The sequence below is a fragment of the Hipposideros armiger genome, unplaced genomic scaffold, assembly GCF_001890085.2.
Source record: "Hipposideros armiger isolate ML-2016 unplaced genomic scaffold, ASM189008v1 scaffold_252, whole genome shotgun sequence".
NCBI lineage: Eukaryota > Metazoa > Chordata > Mammalia > Chiroptera > Hipposideridae > Hipposideros > Hipposideros armiger.
Window position 1 is genome coordinate 1,300,976 of NW_017731602.1, and position 15,808 is coordinate 1,316,783.

The 15,808-nt window shown below is 48.4% G+C and overlaps 1 protein-coding gene across 2 annotated transcripts; it reads right to left on the bottom strand.

Moving 5' to 3' along the window:
• Nucleotides 1-6,931: 6,931 nt before the first annotated feature.
• NR2F1 (nuclear receptor subfamily 2 group F member 1) lies at nucleotides 6,932-15,373 on the bottom strand. 2 transcript variants are annotated; one of them, XM_019655929.1, is made up of 3 exons: nucleotides 14,238-15,373; nucleotides 12,990-13,517; nucleotides 6,932-7,982 (listed from the first exon to the last, which is right to left on the bottom strand). In XM_019655929.1, the coding sequence occupies exons 1-3, from the start codon at nucleotides 14,248-14,250 to the stop codon at nucleotides 7,702-7,704; spliced, it is 822 nt and encodes a 273-aa protein (XP_019511474.1). In that variant the 5' UTR covers nucleotides 14,251-15,373; the 3' UTR covers nucleotides 6,932-7,701. The 2 variants fall into 2 exon arrangements, with proteins under 2 accessions (XP_019511474.1, XP_019511475.1); XM_019655930.1 differs by lacking the exon at nucleotides 14,238-15,373 and adding an exon at nucleotides 13,866-14,136.
• Between the last annotated feature and the right edge of the window lie 435 nt (nucleotides 15,374-15,808).

Consider the following 15,808-nt stretch of genomic DNA (forward strand, 5'->3'; position numbering starts at 1 on the left):
AACTGTTTCAGAGAAAGGGAGAAAAAAAAATTCATCTGTTTTTCATCAGTGCTAAAGTTTTGCCTTTTTAATAGAAATGAGCTGCCCAGCCTGAGTACTCCTTCTGTTTTGAAGCTTTTGTGGGGTGGTCAGAAGAGATTGGGAGGTGTTCTTCATCCTGTGAGTTGAATCATTGTATAAGTGGTTCTAATGCCAGAATCAGCTCAGATAGATAAAACTTGAGTAAAATAAGATGCAAACCTGATATCTTCTAGAGAAGATTTCACACCCACACCTACTAGGCAGCTTTCGCCAAGGAGGGTGGAGGGCTTCTGGCTCCATGGCACTTCTGCTTTCAGTCCTGCAGGTTCTTCCCTTCTCCTTGGTTCCTCTCTCCTTATAATTCCGCCCCCCACATACCAAAACCACCACACACAGCACAGCTAATAATTTTCCTGCTGTCACATTACTTTGCTAGGGAAAACAGTTAGAGTCCTCCTTTTCCTGATGATACCCCACATTTAAGAGTTTACTATAATTACCCTCTCATCTCCTCGGAGTCCCCCCCACCCCCCATTTCTCTCAGCTACAAGTTTTTACTCAAATCTGGTGCTGGGAAATTTCTTTACATTGTCCCAAGAGATCATTTTCTCTCTCCCAATATTGTCCTTGTCTCTTTCATTCTTCCTATTTCATGTCATCCTCCCCTTCCCTTCCTTGCCTCCCCACCTCTCCCTCTTGTGCACCTACAGTACAAACCTCCAGCACTTCCAGTGTGGATAAACCAGCTGGTTATAACAACCCAAGTTCAATCAGCAAATAAATAAAACTCTTACTTTTTTTTTTTTTTGGCTGCCGGCTGCATTTCCCCTCTGGCCGTTGCCTCCTTTAATTATAGGAGCTATATTTCTTCCCTGGGAGACATTCGAGGGGGTTTTTAGTTGGAAACTCGTTTCTGCTGAGTTATTTGGGAGCCAGGACCAGTGAGTGAGTGGCCTGTACCCAGAGGCTTTGAGTGAAGTGCAGATTGAGACATATCGAGTTCCCTCTAAAAGGATCATTTCATGTGGGAGGTTGGACACAAAGTTTGCACTCGTGACTGGCATTCCAGTGAGAGACATGCATATTTTAAAACAACAAAGCAAGCTAGAAAGAAGGCGTAGGGGAGGGGGAAAAACTTGGAAAGAAGTTACTAAGTGACAAACATCTGTCAACATGGGATAATTTGTACACTCCAATGTAAAACTATCTGCCTCATTTGATGGAGTTCAAGGCACAGGATCCAGGAGAGCAAAGTGGATACATATTTATTCCTGTGAGATATGGTTAAAAGACATTTTCCCCAAAATAGGTGTAAGGTGATTAAAACTGCATGAACGAGTATAATTTAAAAATGTTTCTTAAAATAGTGGAGGCCTCTATAATTGCTTCTTTCTGATAGTTAACATAAAATTAGATCATATTTCATTTTGAACGATGTATTTTATTTAAATAAGGAAGAGTGATAAAGTAATAAGCAGGACATTTTTATAGAAAATAAAACGATTTTATATCATAACAAAAGCAAAACCATGCAGAAGACAGAAAAGAAACAAAAAGCTCAGACAATCCCTGGTTGCTATGTTCTAGAAGTCTCTAACTAAAAGTACCAGTTTTACATGTGTATGTGAGCCAGACATATAAACATCCACCTCTCTGCGCGTCAACAAGGAGAAACGGCAAAATATTTTCAGAAGATTTTCTCTCTCATTTAAATTTGGAGTTTCAACACGCACATTACACTTTGAGAGAGAAAAGCAAAAAAGTTCCTTCTTTAGGAGGGAAGTTTTTAAAAGCAGAGTGAAAGGTCAGGCAAGATCCGGGAAGGTCTTTTTTTTTTTTTTATAGCTTGAATTTCCAACAACCACATGGAAGTTCAGGCTCCAGCTTCCACCGAGAAATCTTTTTCTCCTGCAGATCTGAAGACAAAAGGAGAGGAGGCCTGGTGGTGAGCGGGATATCTCTGTTAGTTGTCAGCGCAGGTCCATGGGTTAGGAATGCTAATGAGCCTCTTGGCCAGCTGAAGACTTGGTTCTCTCTCGCACACCCTGACGCTCACACACACTCGGGCTCCTGCGTGCCGACTGACAAGCACACAGGCAGAGCCTCATGCACGACCCTGTCTCTCTCCTTTTCCCTCTGAGCCCAGAGATCGATCGCTGACCCCACCGTTGGGCCAATGCTTTATTTATCTGGCTGCGCAATGATATTATCAGCCTTAAACGTTATATACAGCAAATGTCTTCGTAAATCAACACAATAGGATAGCCTGCAGAGACCAGCCTGGCCTGCCTTAAAGAAATCCCTTGCTATCTCTCTCTCTCTCTCTCTCTCTCTCTCTCTCTCTCTCTCTCTCTCCCGCCCCCCCCTTCCCGTACAGACACCCCTTCTCCTTTCCATTTTTACAACTGAGGATATTTTATACGATGGACTTGGGGATTTGATCCCTTGTTTTCAGCTTGGTTGGAGGAGGCCTTAGCAGACTAGGGGATGGATAGACACCATTATCCACCATCACTGTGATCTCCATCAGGGGTTCCCTTGTCAGCCTGATCCAAATGCCTAGACCTACTCCATTCACTTGAGCTGGATTTCTCAAAATTAGGATAGACGAGGAGAGGGGTGGAGAATCGAGTGTGCAACCTTGCACCGTGTTAATTGTTTTCTTTCCTCTCAATTACATTCATAAACCTCTTTTCTGCATTACATGTTATTTCTTTGTGCTTTAAAATTGAAACCACGTGCAGCCTTCTCCCTTTCGCACACAATAAAAGCGCTGCCCCCTCCCCCAACTCATCACACAACTATTTACATCTTGGTTACTCACTGGCGCTCAGGGCCCCAGAGAAGAAATTGGCCCCATGGGATTAGGTGGGGCTTTGTGAAAGCATCTCTCAAATCCGTATCTCGGGCCCCCATGTCCGAGAGAAGCTCCTGGGCTCTCCTCCCGGGACTCCCCCCTCCAGGCCTCGAGCCCCAATCCCTCCTTGCACAGGTGGTTGCGGCTTACTCTAGCAGAGCTAGCAGGGAGGACATTCAGGGAGAAAGGCAGCTCCGCTGTGTCCCGCCAGGCCCACTGTTGCCAGCCGCGCACCCTGGCCTGCTGGTTGGCTGGGGTCAACGGTGGCGGCGAGTGCGCCTCTGCTGCCCCCTGGCCCCACTCATCCTGGGCGCAGCAGATAATGCGCGGGGAGAGGCCTCTCCCTGGGGAGCATTCCAGACCCAGGTCCTCCCAGGCAGAGAAGTCCCATCATAAACAAACAAACAAACAAACAAACAAACTTCAAAGGCGGGGAGGGGGAGCTGGAAAATAGTTTCGCTGACAAGGAGAGATAATAAATGAGAGGCGCTTTCAGATAGATATCTCAGACGTGAAATTGCACCCAGCTGGTTGTGCAAGCAAACAAATAGTTTCATGTTAGGAACTCTCAACTTGTGGCTTGATGAATAGAACACGACAGAGGTAAATGGGTCTTTAACTCATTTAGGAATACAACCCTTTGGCTTTCCAAGTAAAAGGCCCAGTGACGCCACGGATCCTGAGCAGGCCCTCTAACAAGAGTTTTAATAGTTCCCACTTGTCTCCTTGCATACCCTCTCCACGTTCCTTCATGGTTTTCCCTTTGCAGAAATATTCAGGTGATTTGTTCTGAGAGATCGAGGAGCTTACTAAGGGAGGTGATTCCGCTACTGTAGAAAATATAAGGACTGCCTATGAGAGGAGGAAGAGGAGGAGAAGGAAAAGGAGGATTTTTTAAAATAAACTTTTGCACGCACCAAGTAGACGAGCTCAGGTGGGTAACAGTGACCCTTGAGCCCACAGCTGGGCGGTGAGGCCTGCGGGGGCCGACTGACCGAAACCCTTTGCTGCCGCCAGACCGTGAGCACCAACCAACGCGAGGTACTGAGTCCCGGGAGCCCAAGACTTTTCGCGTAGCCAGGAGGAATGCCCATACCCACCCCCGGGCTTCTGCCAGCAAGCTGGGGTGGGTGGTTGGGTGGGTGAGTGGGGGCAAAGGTCATATTTTAACTTCCTTGCGCCAGTTCTTTTCCCCGGGCGGCGGACCAGGCGCAACTTCATTCACTAGAGATTCCCGGAGGAAAGCACGTCCGGAGATGGCCTTTTTGATGTTTTCAGCAAAGCTTGTGGCTAACGTAGTTTAAACCCACTTCAAAGCCCTTAAAGTTCTAGTGGCCCAGCAAGTGTGTGGGTTGAAAAAGGGAACGTTTGACTTTCCGATGTCACAGGTAATTTCGAAAGGGAAGTCACCTTGTGTGGGCTGCTCTCCTACTGTTCAGATGTGTTTCCTCTGGCCCTGGGGGACCCATGGGTTCTACCAGCACAGCCAGCCCAGCCCTCCTCTCCCGACTCCTTAGGACTGCGATGGCCTGGCAGGCCCACGCTGGGCTGAGCACCACAAGATGACCCCCTGGCTTCCACCTGCCTGCGGGCTCACAGCCGGGTTCCACGGCTCCCCCTGGCGCTTGGCTCCAAGGCGGGCTCACTGCTTAGGGGACTCCGGGTGGCCACCCAGGTGGACTCCCACCTGCTCCACTTTGCCTTCTGCGCAGTAGCTGTCAAGGTCTGAGGGGGCACAGGACACTCAGTGGGGGCTGCCCCTCGACAGCCCCCAAACCGCGGCCACTGGTCAGCCCGGCCCGGCAGCCTTTTTAGATCGCTGGGAGCAGAAAGGACTCTTCCTGTTTGTACGAAGGCTCAACCCGTGTCTTAGATGCCGCAGTCTCGGCTCCTAAATCTTCCCTTAAGCGGGCAGATTCGTAGGTCCTGACTGCTGCGCGCTCCAGGTGAAAGCCTCAGGACGCGAGGAGGCCTGTTCTGTTCTCGGGGGAGCCCACATGGCCCCTAAGTCCCTAGGAGGCTCCGTCTCTCTGGTGGAGACAGAGACGTCTGAAGAACACTGAGTAACGCAGGCAGGGGCTACCGAAACAGACGGCCCGCCGAGCACCTCTTGTACCTCCCGTCCGCTCAGCCCCAGGGCCTCCTGGTTCCCGACCGAGCTTGTGAAGGAGTCTGTGAGGACATAGGAAAGCATGTTTTCTTCCTACTCTGGTTTGCCCCGAGTTTGGGCCCAGGCTTAAAAAGGTCTCCGGGGTTCCCCCAGGCAATGGGTAAAGCTCCGGGCCGCATCCAGCAAGAGCCAAGTTAGCACTCTCACCTCTGGACCCTGGAGCAAGCAAGTGCCGCGTACATCTCAGGCCTCGGTTTCCAGGCCAGGCCCCACACTCAGCGCCTTGTGCTTGGGCCTCCATATTAAAATTAATTGAAAAATATGTTTCCGACCTACGAAAATGTTTATCTGTTTTCATCAGAGGGATCACACTGTAATGAATATATTTACATCTCATTTCAAGAAAAGCAGGAAAGATGGGTGAGCGCTTGGCGGCAGCTCGGCTCCCCTCACCCTCCGCACCCTGCTGCACCCACCCCACCCCAATCCCCACGCTCTGCCATCAGACAGCCTGGGAGGGCTTCCTGAGACTTCCTGGGAGGCAGTCAGTGGTTAAATATGAGTTCTCCCCACGACCCTTTTGCCTTGAGTGCCCAACCTGCAAGGAACTCAGCCAGGCCCAAAGACATACTTCTGGGTGTGGCACAAAGGATGAGGCTCATGGCAGAGTGGGTCCCATCAGTAGGACCCCCAGCGTCCCAGGGGCTCCACACCCTACCCACCCCACCGGCCAGTAAGGCTGAGACAGGTCTCCAGGTAGGCCAGCTACGCCTCATGGACCTGTATGGGCTTCCCCACAGATAACATAGTATTGCCTGGGCTGTGCTGCACTCAGAATATCCAAACTTCCAGCTGGTTGGAGTGTAGGAGATTGTTAATGTGTTTTTGAACGGGGTTGGGGGTGGGGTGGGGTGGGGTGGGGACTTGGAGACTTCTAGACAGCAAAATGAAAGCAAAACTTTGCCAATGACTTCTGAAAGTGAAGCTCTTGCCTGAACCGGGCCTGTTTGGGGCTGGGGAAGGGGGAGGAGGTGAGAGGTGTTATTTTAAAAGATCTGGCTTTATTAATACGTTAAGAAAAAAGCTCCCTTGGCAGTATGTGTTCTCGCAGCACCGACTGTGATCCTATAAAACATTCATGCTCAGAAAGCTGTTGCAGAGAGCAGCACCCCCGCCCCCCACAAGCACACACAGGGAGAGGCCTGGAGGGAGGTTTCTGCACTGAACAGGCCACTAGGGCCCAAATGCTGCTTCTGGAAAGAGCCTGCTCCAGCCTAGCTCCTGGACTCCTGGTTCCAGGTCCACACCCCTAAGTGCCCCAGTGAGTGGGGCCTTGCCACCCATCCAACAGACCTCGAGGGCCTCCAGAGAACCCCTGTCACAGAATATGGAGAAAAGGGCAAGCCACAGCCACCTCTTGAGCAGACCATAGCGGGAGCAAAGCCAGAGTTCCCAGTGCTGAGGCCCCCAACTCTCTCTCCCAGAGCTGGGGAGAGGCCTGACCTTCCTAGTCAGGCAGAAGGTGCAGAGGCATCTGAGAGGCCATCTCCTTCCCTTGATCCCCACTTCTAGTGTTCCACGCCTCTACAGCCAGGCAAGTTCCCACCTGCAGTCACTGAAGCAGATGGTGCCCTGAGACTGGGCCTGCCCCAGCCCAAAGCCTAGCTGCTAGCCATCCACCACCGACAAAGGCACATGGGATGCCGCTGGCAACCAAGGCTCCATGCCCTCCCTGACCACTGTGCCCCATACAGAGCCTGGCCCTCTAAATTTACAAAGCCAAGGCAGCGGTTTGGTTTTAGGAAACAAATTTAGCCAATTTGGTAATGGACCTTAAAACTTCTTCCCTCTTAACCACCTCCCCCATTCTAATAATTGGAGTGGAAATTAATTGGAGGGTTTTCTTGCGCTGATGACATCTGTCAAACAACCAGACACGTGGGTTTTGCTAAATTCTTTTATTTTTGTTTAAATTTTCACTTCAATTTTAATTCTTGAAGAACAGCCTTGACAACATATATCGCACTCATTATAAGAAGCAAAGGGTTATATCAAAAATTATTAGTATAGAATCACAGGAAATCTGGTTTGGAACCAGAAAAAAATACAAAACAGATATAGATACATAGACACAGGACAATTTTTTATAATTATTTGGAAAATGTTATTTTCCCCTAATTCTTGTTTCCTTTTTTATGTGCATACGATGTTTAAATTTTACAAAAAAATGAAAATAAAGACTAGTATCTTACAAAATGAATAACAATGTTTCGGGGGTGTGTGTGTGTGTGTGTGTATTTCTACATAGGATTCAGTCCACTTCCATGTGTGTTGTTTTCTGTACAGAATATATCCACATCCGTCCGCAATAAATCCTGGAAGGTCCATTAGTCTCCTTCTGTTTTATTAAAATTTTCATGGTCCTCTCATCCAAAGATTTTCTTTTTCTCACCAGACACAAGGTCCTTTTTCTTTCCTTTCCAATGTGTTCACAGATCTGATCCTAAGAGAGTCTCCTTTTCTCCTGGTTTGCAGCTCGGGTTGCATTTCTGCAGGGTGGGCTGCTCCTGCCGACCTGGCCCTCCTCCCCACTGCCCAGCTTGCCCAGCCTGCTGCATCAGCCGCCCGGTGTCCCCCAGGCTTTGGAGTCCTTGGCCCCTGCTGGTCCTCTGAGTCTCTAGGGAGGTGGGGGCAGGTGGGAAGCGCCCAAGGTCTAGGAGCACTGGATGGACATGTAAGGCCAGTTGAAGCTGCTCCCCGACAGTAACATATCACGGATGAGAGTTTCGATGGGGGTTTTACCTACCAAACGGACGAAGAACAGCTGCTCAATGACCGAGGAGGACACGGTGCGCAGCGAGGGCAGTCGCAGTAGCAGTTTGCCGAAGCGGCTGGGCTGGTTAGGGTACTGGCTCCTTACATACTCCTCCAGGGCGCACTGTGACTTCTCCTGCAGGCTCTCGATGTGGGCGGCATCCGACAGGCCACAGGCATCTGCCGGGGCAGCCACAGGAAGGAGAGACAAGGGGAGGAGGGCACATGGTTAGGTCAGCGAACAGCAAAGGAACAAACAACAAGCCATTCAAATTTTTTTAAGGAGAAAAGGGGGAAATAGAAGGGGGGAGGGAAAAGAAATCCACCCCTCCATGACTCCCCACTCCTCCCTTTTCCCAGCCCCCAATACAAATAAAATAAATCAACCCCCCACCATGCCTAGGGGAGCTGGAGAGAGAAGCACACACATGCAGAGGCAGCAACCTCTCTAGTCCCTTTGTTTTTCTTCTTTCACCTTTGGATTAAATAATGTAAGATGCTGGAGCCATGTTTGCTGTGCATAGCAACCTGTCCTCTGCCTGCAGGGGAGCATCCTTCCACTGTGCTCATTAAAGGGAAGACTTTTTCCCCTTTTGCCCCTCATTTCGGGGTGTTCAGGAGCCCTGAAGAAATATGCAGCCTGGAGGCCGTTCTTAAAAGCTTCTTGGGTTCCTCGTCTCAAACCCAAATGACCCCAGCCAGAAACCTCAAGGAGTACCTAGATTGTATAGTGAACAAGCACATGGGAGGGGGTAAAGAATCATGGCCCGGCGGTCCCTGCAATCAGATCAAGCCCATGCTTTAGCAATATAGGATTTGAGATCCACTATCTATGCAAGCAAGAACTCTGCAGCAAATCCTGGGTAAGGGTGTACACTTCTATCTGTGCCTTAGATCAAGTAATTGAAAATTGGTCACATCTCTGTAAGCTGTATAATAATCAGGAGGAATATGGCTCAGTTACTCCAGGCTGCAGAAAGGAGACCTCCTCAGCGGTCAGACACAAAGCTGGGCTAGAGGCAGCTGCTGTTGCTGCTTCAGGACTGGAAGGTAGGGAGTTGAGGGGGGATTTGGGGAGATAGGCTTCCTTTGCCAGGACCAAAGGGAAAAAAAGGCACCTACACACAATGACAGCACCTCAAAACCTGTGTGTTTATCTCACATCAACCAAGGTTCCTGTTGGTCTCTTAAACATATTTCAAGACAGCAGTTTATACTATATCAACTAACTAGAGGCAAGCAAATGGAGGAGACGGTGGAATCAGAGGGCTGCAGGGAAGGCTTCCTCTCCTGGTTCAAACACCCATGTTGTTTCTTGTATTAATAATAAATATTTAGAAAACAGGGAGATCACAGAGGAGCCCTTAGCCAGTCAGGAGGTTGACTAGAGATCAAAGGCAGAATTTGCTAATATATAAATCTGGGAAGAAATTCATGTATGGTAATGCCGCCAAAAGGACATTATATAATTGTGAATGGGCAAGTGTGACCCCAAGAAGACACAGAAAATGATTCAAAGCGAAACCTGTGTCGGCTGAATTTCTGAGCTTTATGTCTTTATATTTCAAGAACTGGGATTTACAAAGCATTCTAACACCTTCATCTACAAGGCTATGGCCTTGAGCTAAAATACAAATAAAACTAGTGATAATTCAAGAACTTCTGAGGCAAGTCTCCTTTGACCCCAAATCCAGACTGGGTTCCTCTCAGATGTCTAATTACTCCAGCCGGCCGCTTGGGTGCATCCACACTGGCCTGACTTGGGAAGTCAGAGGTTTTATAGCTAGCAGGGCGAGGGCAGGAGCACTTTGGGGCTTTGCTGCTTAGAGAGGGGACGCTGAGGTCTGCCCTTGGCCCTGCTTGCTAACCTGGATCTGCAGAATGGCCACCATGATGACTCATATTTACATATATCTTGCTTTACATACATTATCTGCCCATTATGCCATGAGATCCTTTTCAGCCCCAGACAATGCAAAATGAAAAGGACCCACTGATACCCCAGCAGATTTTAAAAAAAAGACCCATATGGCATCCCCTCAGGTCCATAAAATAGTTATCTGATATTTACGATTAGGGCCCTCAGAGTACAAGGTCACTAGCTAGACCACTCCAAGGAAGAGAAGCCCAGAAAAGGCGTGCTGGGGCCCTGTGCTGGCTGCTTCGAGTTCTTTCCTCCTTTGAAGGCAGAATGCCTTTAGCTGGGCCTGGCTGCCAGTTGCCAGCCGGCCAGCCCTATGGCCTCCCTCCAGAAGAAGCCCTAGTCTGAGCCTGACTTCCCACTCCAGATAGTCATTCCCACTCTGGATATTCCTGCAACAGGATTCCCCCAACTGTGGACAGACAGTATGAGTTCTTAGATCGATAGGGTGATTGTGGTAGCAAAGCTAGGTGAGCAAGGGGTGTAATGCAGTCCATATTTATATTCCATGAGTTATATATACCCCAGATAAGAAAAGGAGGCAGAATGTGTAAAATCCATGTCTCGCTTTTTATATGGTTGTGTCAATGTGGGAACTCTCAATATTTCTTCTGCAGTATATGGAAAAGAAATTATGTAAATAAATAACCATTACTGTTCAGGCCCTCCTGGCTTAGCCTTTGTAGTGCAGAGAATGTATTTCATGTTGTGCATTCAGAAGAGTTTAGTGTTCAGGAAATATAGATGTAATCAGCTGCCATAACTAGAAATCAAAGTTATTATTGTACTGAAAATAGATTTATTGTATTTATGTTAACTAGATGGCTCCTTTCAGGGAAGGTCTCATTTATTTGAGGGAATATTTAGGTGTATGAATTAATGAATTTTTTTTTAAAAAGTAAGTTCAGGTCATGACCTAGTCCTTGGATGCTGTCCAGAATATTAAGGATTAAGCATACCATCCGGAGGCCAAATGTGAAAACCACCACAGGGAACCCCCGTGCCAGCTTCAAATACTTAGCTGGAGCAAACCTCATTGGACAATATGTCTAAAACTGTCTTTTCCATCATTCAAAGTTTGCTCAAAAGTTGGATGACTTTGAGAAGGCTTCCCATGAATTCCCTTCTGGCTAGCAATCAAAACAAGTTTAGTCAAAAGTGGAAATGTGTTGTATGCAGGAGGGGGGTGAATTACTACTGACAGCTCTATTTCCATTTTCAGATATTCTGCTTGCAATTTTCCAACAAAATAATGTTATTGTTCACTTCTCGGCCTCCCTTGTACCTTGAAGGCTTGGTTTAGGAAACTTCTTTGGGTAAATTTTTTTTTTTAAGTAACAATTTTCACAGGGATGTTTTAGGACGAAACGTGGAAAGAAACGCTAAATAATTGCACAATCTTCCCTGCAGCCTGCACAGTCCTTGCCTCTCTCTGGGAAAGGGCAGGAGATCAGAAGAGTCCAGGCGGTTCAAAGAACCTTAGGGAGGACAAGGAAAAGGGAGGGGAAACTTTTCTTGGGAAGACCTCTGTCCAGCTCCAAGTTACATTTCTGCTTTAAAACACCTCACTGGATGAGATTTTAAAACCCCCACTTTCCTGACACTGGCTTGCTTCCTGATTAATTTGGCGAAAGAGCCGGGTAGTGCAGAGCCAGCCAGGCCCCAGGCCTGCCAGAGCTAAAGCAGCCTGGTCACTGCTTCCCAGGCTCTTTGTCACTTTTGAAAAACACGTTTCCATCGAGAAGACTTATTAAGATAAAATGCATTCAAACACTGAGACTATTCAATAAATCTTCCATTTGTTTTAAGGTTCTCACTTTATCCTCTTGCAAAGAATAACTCCCTCTCCCACTAGCAGACCTGCATTTGCACTGGAAGTAAAAGGGGGGCAGTCCAAGTCCACAGCTCTGGCCACCCTGCATACAAATGAGATGCTCTTGTCTAAATAAATTATCTGCTGTTCAGATCGATATTAATACTACATTTGCTACATTACAATATTGTGCAAATTTAAGAGTCATTTTAATACAATGTAAATACGATTCTTCACGCATGAAAGCCAAGAAATATTGATAGATTATACTACTGCTTACTGCTCAACAAGGCCTTGGGAAAGGGGTTTTGCCATCTCCGCTCAAGAATGGTTTTAATTTGGCCTTTGGATGTCCTGGCTCTAGGATAGATTTATTAGGATAGCTTATTTGTTCTCTGAATGGAGGAATTAAAAACAATAGTGCCAATAATGGAGGTAAAACTACAGCTAACCCTACTCACAGTGGGCAAGGCCCGAGACCCAGTCTGAGCAGCTATGTTCCTCACCAGCATCCCTTCTGGCTTTGTTTATATTTCCCCCCATTACCTTCTGTCCTGGGTGTTTATATGTTTCCCTCTTGCAGGTTACAATAATAAAAAAGGCGGGCAGTGTTCTCAGAGGCTCAGACCAGAGCCTTCAAAGGCAACGTTAATACACTTTCCTGGAAGTTAATTTGAACCATCTATCATAAGAGAAATTGTTAACATGCATGTTACCACCGCCTACATTTAATTTGATATTTTTAAGGCAGTCTGTTAAATTTCCAATGTTCGTGTGTTTTGCACAGCTATGAGATTTATCTCCGGGGCGGGAATCCTCCATACTTTCGGGTTCTACAGTATTGCTTTTGTTTTTTATCTTTCTTGTTTAGATCGAATCCGTTTTTTACGACCCTCAATAACCTCAGCCACTGCAAACATGAATGGTTTCCGATAAGGGGAAATCAGGCAGCAATAAAGCGGGATTATTTATGATTTATTTGCGCGTATTCTTCTCTTTCCACCTCTCTCTGTGTCGGGAAACTCATCCAGGGCGCGTGCCACACCGAGAAGAAAGCCACATTCCCACGTTCTCTCCCATCCCTTTCCTCCCCGAGAAACGCAGAGCTCCGGCGGACACAGACACGCCGCACACACGCGCAGCCAGACGGAGCCCAGCACCGCCTCCCCCACCAGACACGCACCCGCCGCCGCCGCCGCTGCCCCGCGCAGGAGCCCAGGCCGCTAGGCCGGGCAGCCCGCCGCCCGCCTCCGCGCCGCCTCGCCTCCCGCACCGCCGCGATCCCAAGATGGCAGCGGCGCCGCCGGCCGCGTCCCGGTGCGGGGACCGCAGGTCCCTGTCGGGCCCGAGGGCCGGGCCAGGCGCGGGGGCGGCGCAAGAGGCCCGGCCCGAGCGGAGTGGAGCCTGCGGTGGCTTCCCGCGCGGCCTGCCCTCCCAGCGACCGCAGCCTCACCTGACGTAAACAGCACGATGGCTTTGAGGCAGCTGTACTCGGCCGAGTCGACGTGCAGCGCCTTGAGCTTCTCCACCTGCTCCTGGAAGATGCGGATGTGGTCCATGAAGGCCACAACGCGGTCGGCGGACATGGGCGAGGCGTGCAGGCCGGCGGCGGCCAGCAACGGCGCCACGTGCAGCGGCATGGAGCACTGGGCCGCGTTGAGCACAAACAGCTCGCTCCAGGTGAGGCGCAGCAGGGACACCTGGTCGGTGATCTGCAGATCCGGGAAGAAGGGGATGTTGCGGGCCCACTCGACGGCGCTGAAGAGCAGGCGCGCGGCCAGCTCGCAGATGTTCTCGATGCCCATGATGTTGTTGGGCTGCATGCATTGGCTGCCGTAGCGCGACGTGGGGTAGGGCTCCGCGCGCAGCAGCAGCGAGATGTAGCCGGACAGGTAACAGTGGCCGTTGAGGGGGTCCCCGTTGGTGAGTGCGTACTGGCCTGGATTGGGTTGGGTTGGAGGCATTCTTCCTCGCTGAACCGCTGACAAAAGAAAGAGAGAAAAGAGGCAATGTGCATCCAGGGGGCTTGAGAACATCGCCGCTCCGCAGAGCCCCCGACACAATGCGGAGGCTCTTCCCGCAGCTACACGCGCCCCGCTCATTTTCTCTCGCTCTAGCTCTCACAGCCCGCACCGGGAGGAAATCTGGGGTGAGGCCCTCCAGCTCCGCCGGTCGAAAGGCCCAGTCATCGCTTGCGCACCTGGGCACCTCAGCCCTGCCAGAACTAGGCCCGACTTCAGGGCCCCCAGCCCGTCATGGCCAAGAAAGTACCACCCAACCCCTCCACCACCAAGGAGTAACACACGGATTGAAAAAAAATCCCACTCACCCCTCCAGAATGAAACAAATTAGGGTAAAAAATACACAGGAGAAACCAGAGAAAGGTTGTGGTTCTAGGCAAATGCCTAGCTGCCTCTTCATCTGCAAGCAAGCAAGCAAGCAAGCAAGCAAGCAAGCAAGCAAGCAAGCAAGCAAGCAAGCAAGGTTTTGCTCAAAATGTTTCCATATTCTCTAAAAATGCTGTAGAATTATCCTAAAATAGATACAAGTTACATACCCTACTAACCACTTACAACTTTTCAAGAGAAAACAAGTATCCTGCACCCCTCCCCAGACCCCTCCTCCCCATCGCCCCACACAAAGTTCTCGCTGTTAAAAGCAACAGAAAATTGAAAAAAAATCAAGAAAAAGTTGAACTTACAGTAGCCAAACATTATTGAAAAAAGTGGGAAATATAATTAATGTCTGTCCTGCGCGGTGCCACTGCAACCTGCAGCCAGCTTTTGCCCAGTGAATGCACGAGCTTGCAACTGCAAAAACACTGGATTCATTAACCATCTGAATGCAAAACGTAAGCATGCTTTGAGTTCTTAAAGCTGACCAAAGTTTTTTTTTTTAATGTGTATGTTTTACTTCAACAGTGCCAGCGTTTTAAATTGCCATGTAAACAAAGACAACTTTAGGAAAAGTTAGGGCTACTGAACTCTCCCCCCAACAAATTAATATAGATATGTCCATGTACACGTCGTAGCTGTCTAATTTCAGGCTGTGCACTATTTTCTTAAGTTTGCTTGGATTCTAATTTTAATGCAAGCCCCAGTGCAATTTAGGCTCTTGAAACACAACGGCTAGAATACTTTTTTCTAATTATAGTTTTGAACTTGGCAGTTATTTTTCAATTAAATGAGAGCACAATTCAAAGTTTTTTTTTTTAGATGCCTACAAAATCTCCCTGGAGCTAGAAATGAAGTCGTCATATTTGCCTGCTCTTTGAGATCTGAAGGAATTCAATTTCTTTTCTTGTGGCATATAAAATATAATTTTAAAGTCAATTACAAGAAGAAGTAATCTACATTCTGCAAAATTGACTGGTTCGCTAATTTGACTATAAGACATCTTTAATGATTGTCAGGAGATAAACTTTAACTGTAAACGGCTAAATATATTTATAGGAAAAGTGATGCATCTCTTGCCACATGAACATGAAGCATATCTAAATACATCAAAAGTTGTGTTAAAAGAAACCAAACCCATACAACACAGGGATTAAATGATGTGGAAGCTCAAGCCAGCTGCAGTCTATGCATTATAGCCAAATCAGAAGGATCAGTAAATGCCGTTGTAAATTGTAATTTGTATGCAGTATTTAAGCAGAGGGTGGAGTTTGATGAAGAAATAAAACGAGTATCATGCTTTAAAAAAATGACACAACTATGAAAGCACGGTTCAGTCACAAACTTTCCTTTCAAAGTAGAGGGGTGAAAACAAGGCCACAGCTTTGGAGGAGGCGGCCCTAGCTCCAAGAAGAGGAAAGGGAACCAGTGAACAGGCCAGAAGACCCCCCCCCACCCCCCTAATTAGACCTACAAGTGCAATAAATCTCACTTCTCTTTTTCCAAGCTAAGCTTCCAAAAGGATGATGCAGCAATGAATCTACAGTTCAGGGTACTCCAGTACCCAGCCCTCCCCCATTTTAAATAAAGGGAACGAAGAGGTGGAGGGGAAAGTGGAATGCAAAAACACAGAAACAGAGTTTTCTAGGGGAAGTAAGCACCCCTCCCCAAGTTCATGCCAGCACAGCCCAAGCATCCTCACGCATACGCGGGAAAGAGACACACATCGAGCACATCCAAGACAGAGGAAGGAAAGGGATTTTAAGCCACAGCTCACGATCCCAGGGAGGCAATCCTGAGCAGGCAGCGGGAGGGGTGGAGGAGCCAGGGAGAGTAGCGCAGGCCGGGAGGGGGAGGCAGCGGCAGCGAGCATGGGGGG

Excerpts from the sequence above, each read along its gene's own strand:
- NR2F1 (XM_019655929.1), bottom strand. Across the intron at positions 7,983-12,989 it reads CATCGTGCTGTTTACGTCAG|ATGCCTGTGGCCTGTCGGAT; the intron begins GTGAGGCTGCGG and ends CTGCCCCGGCAG.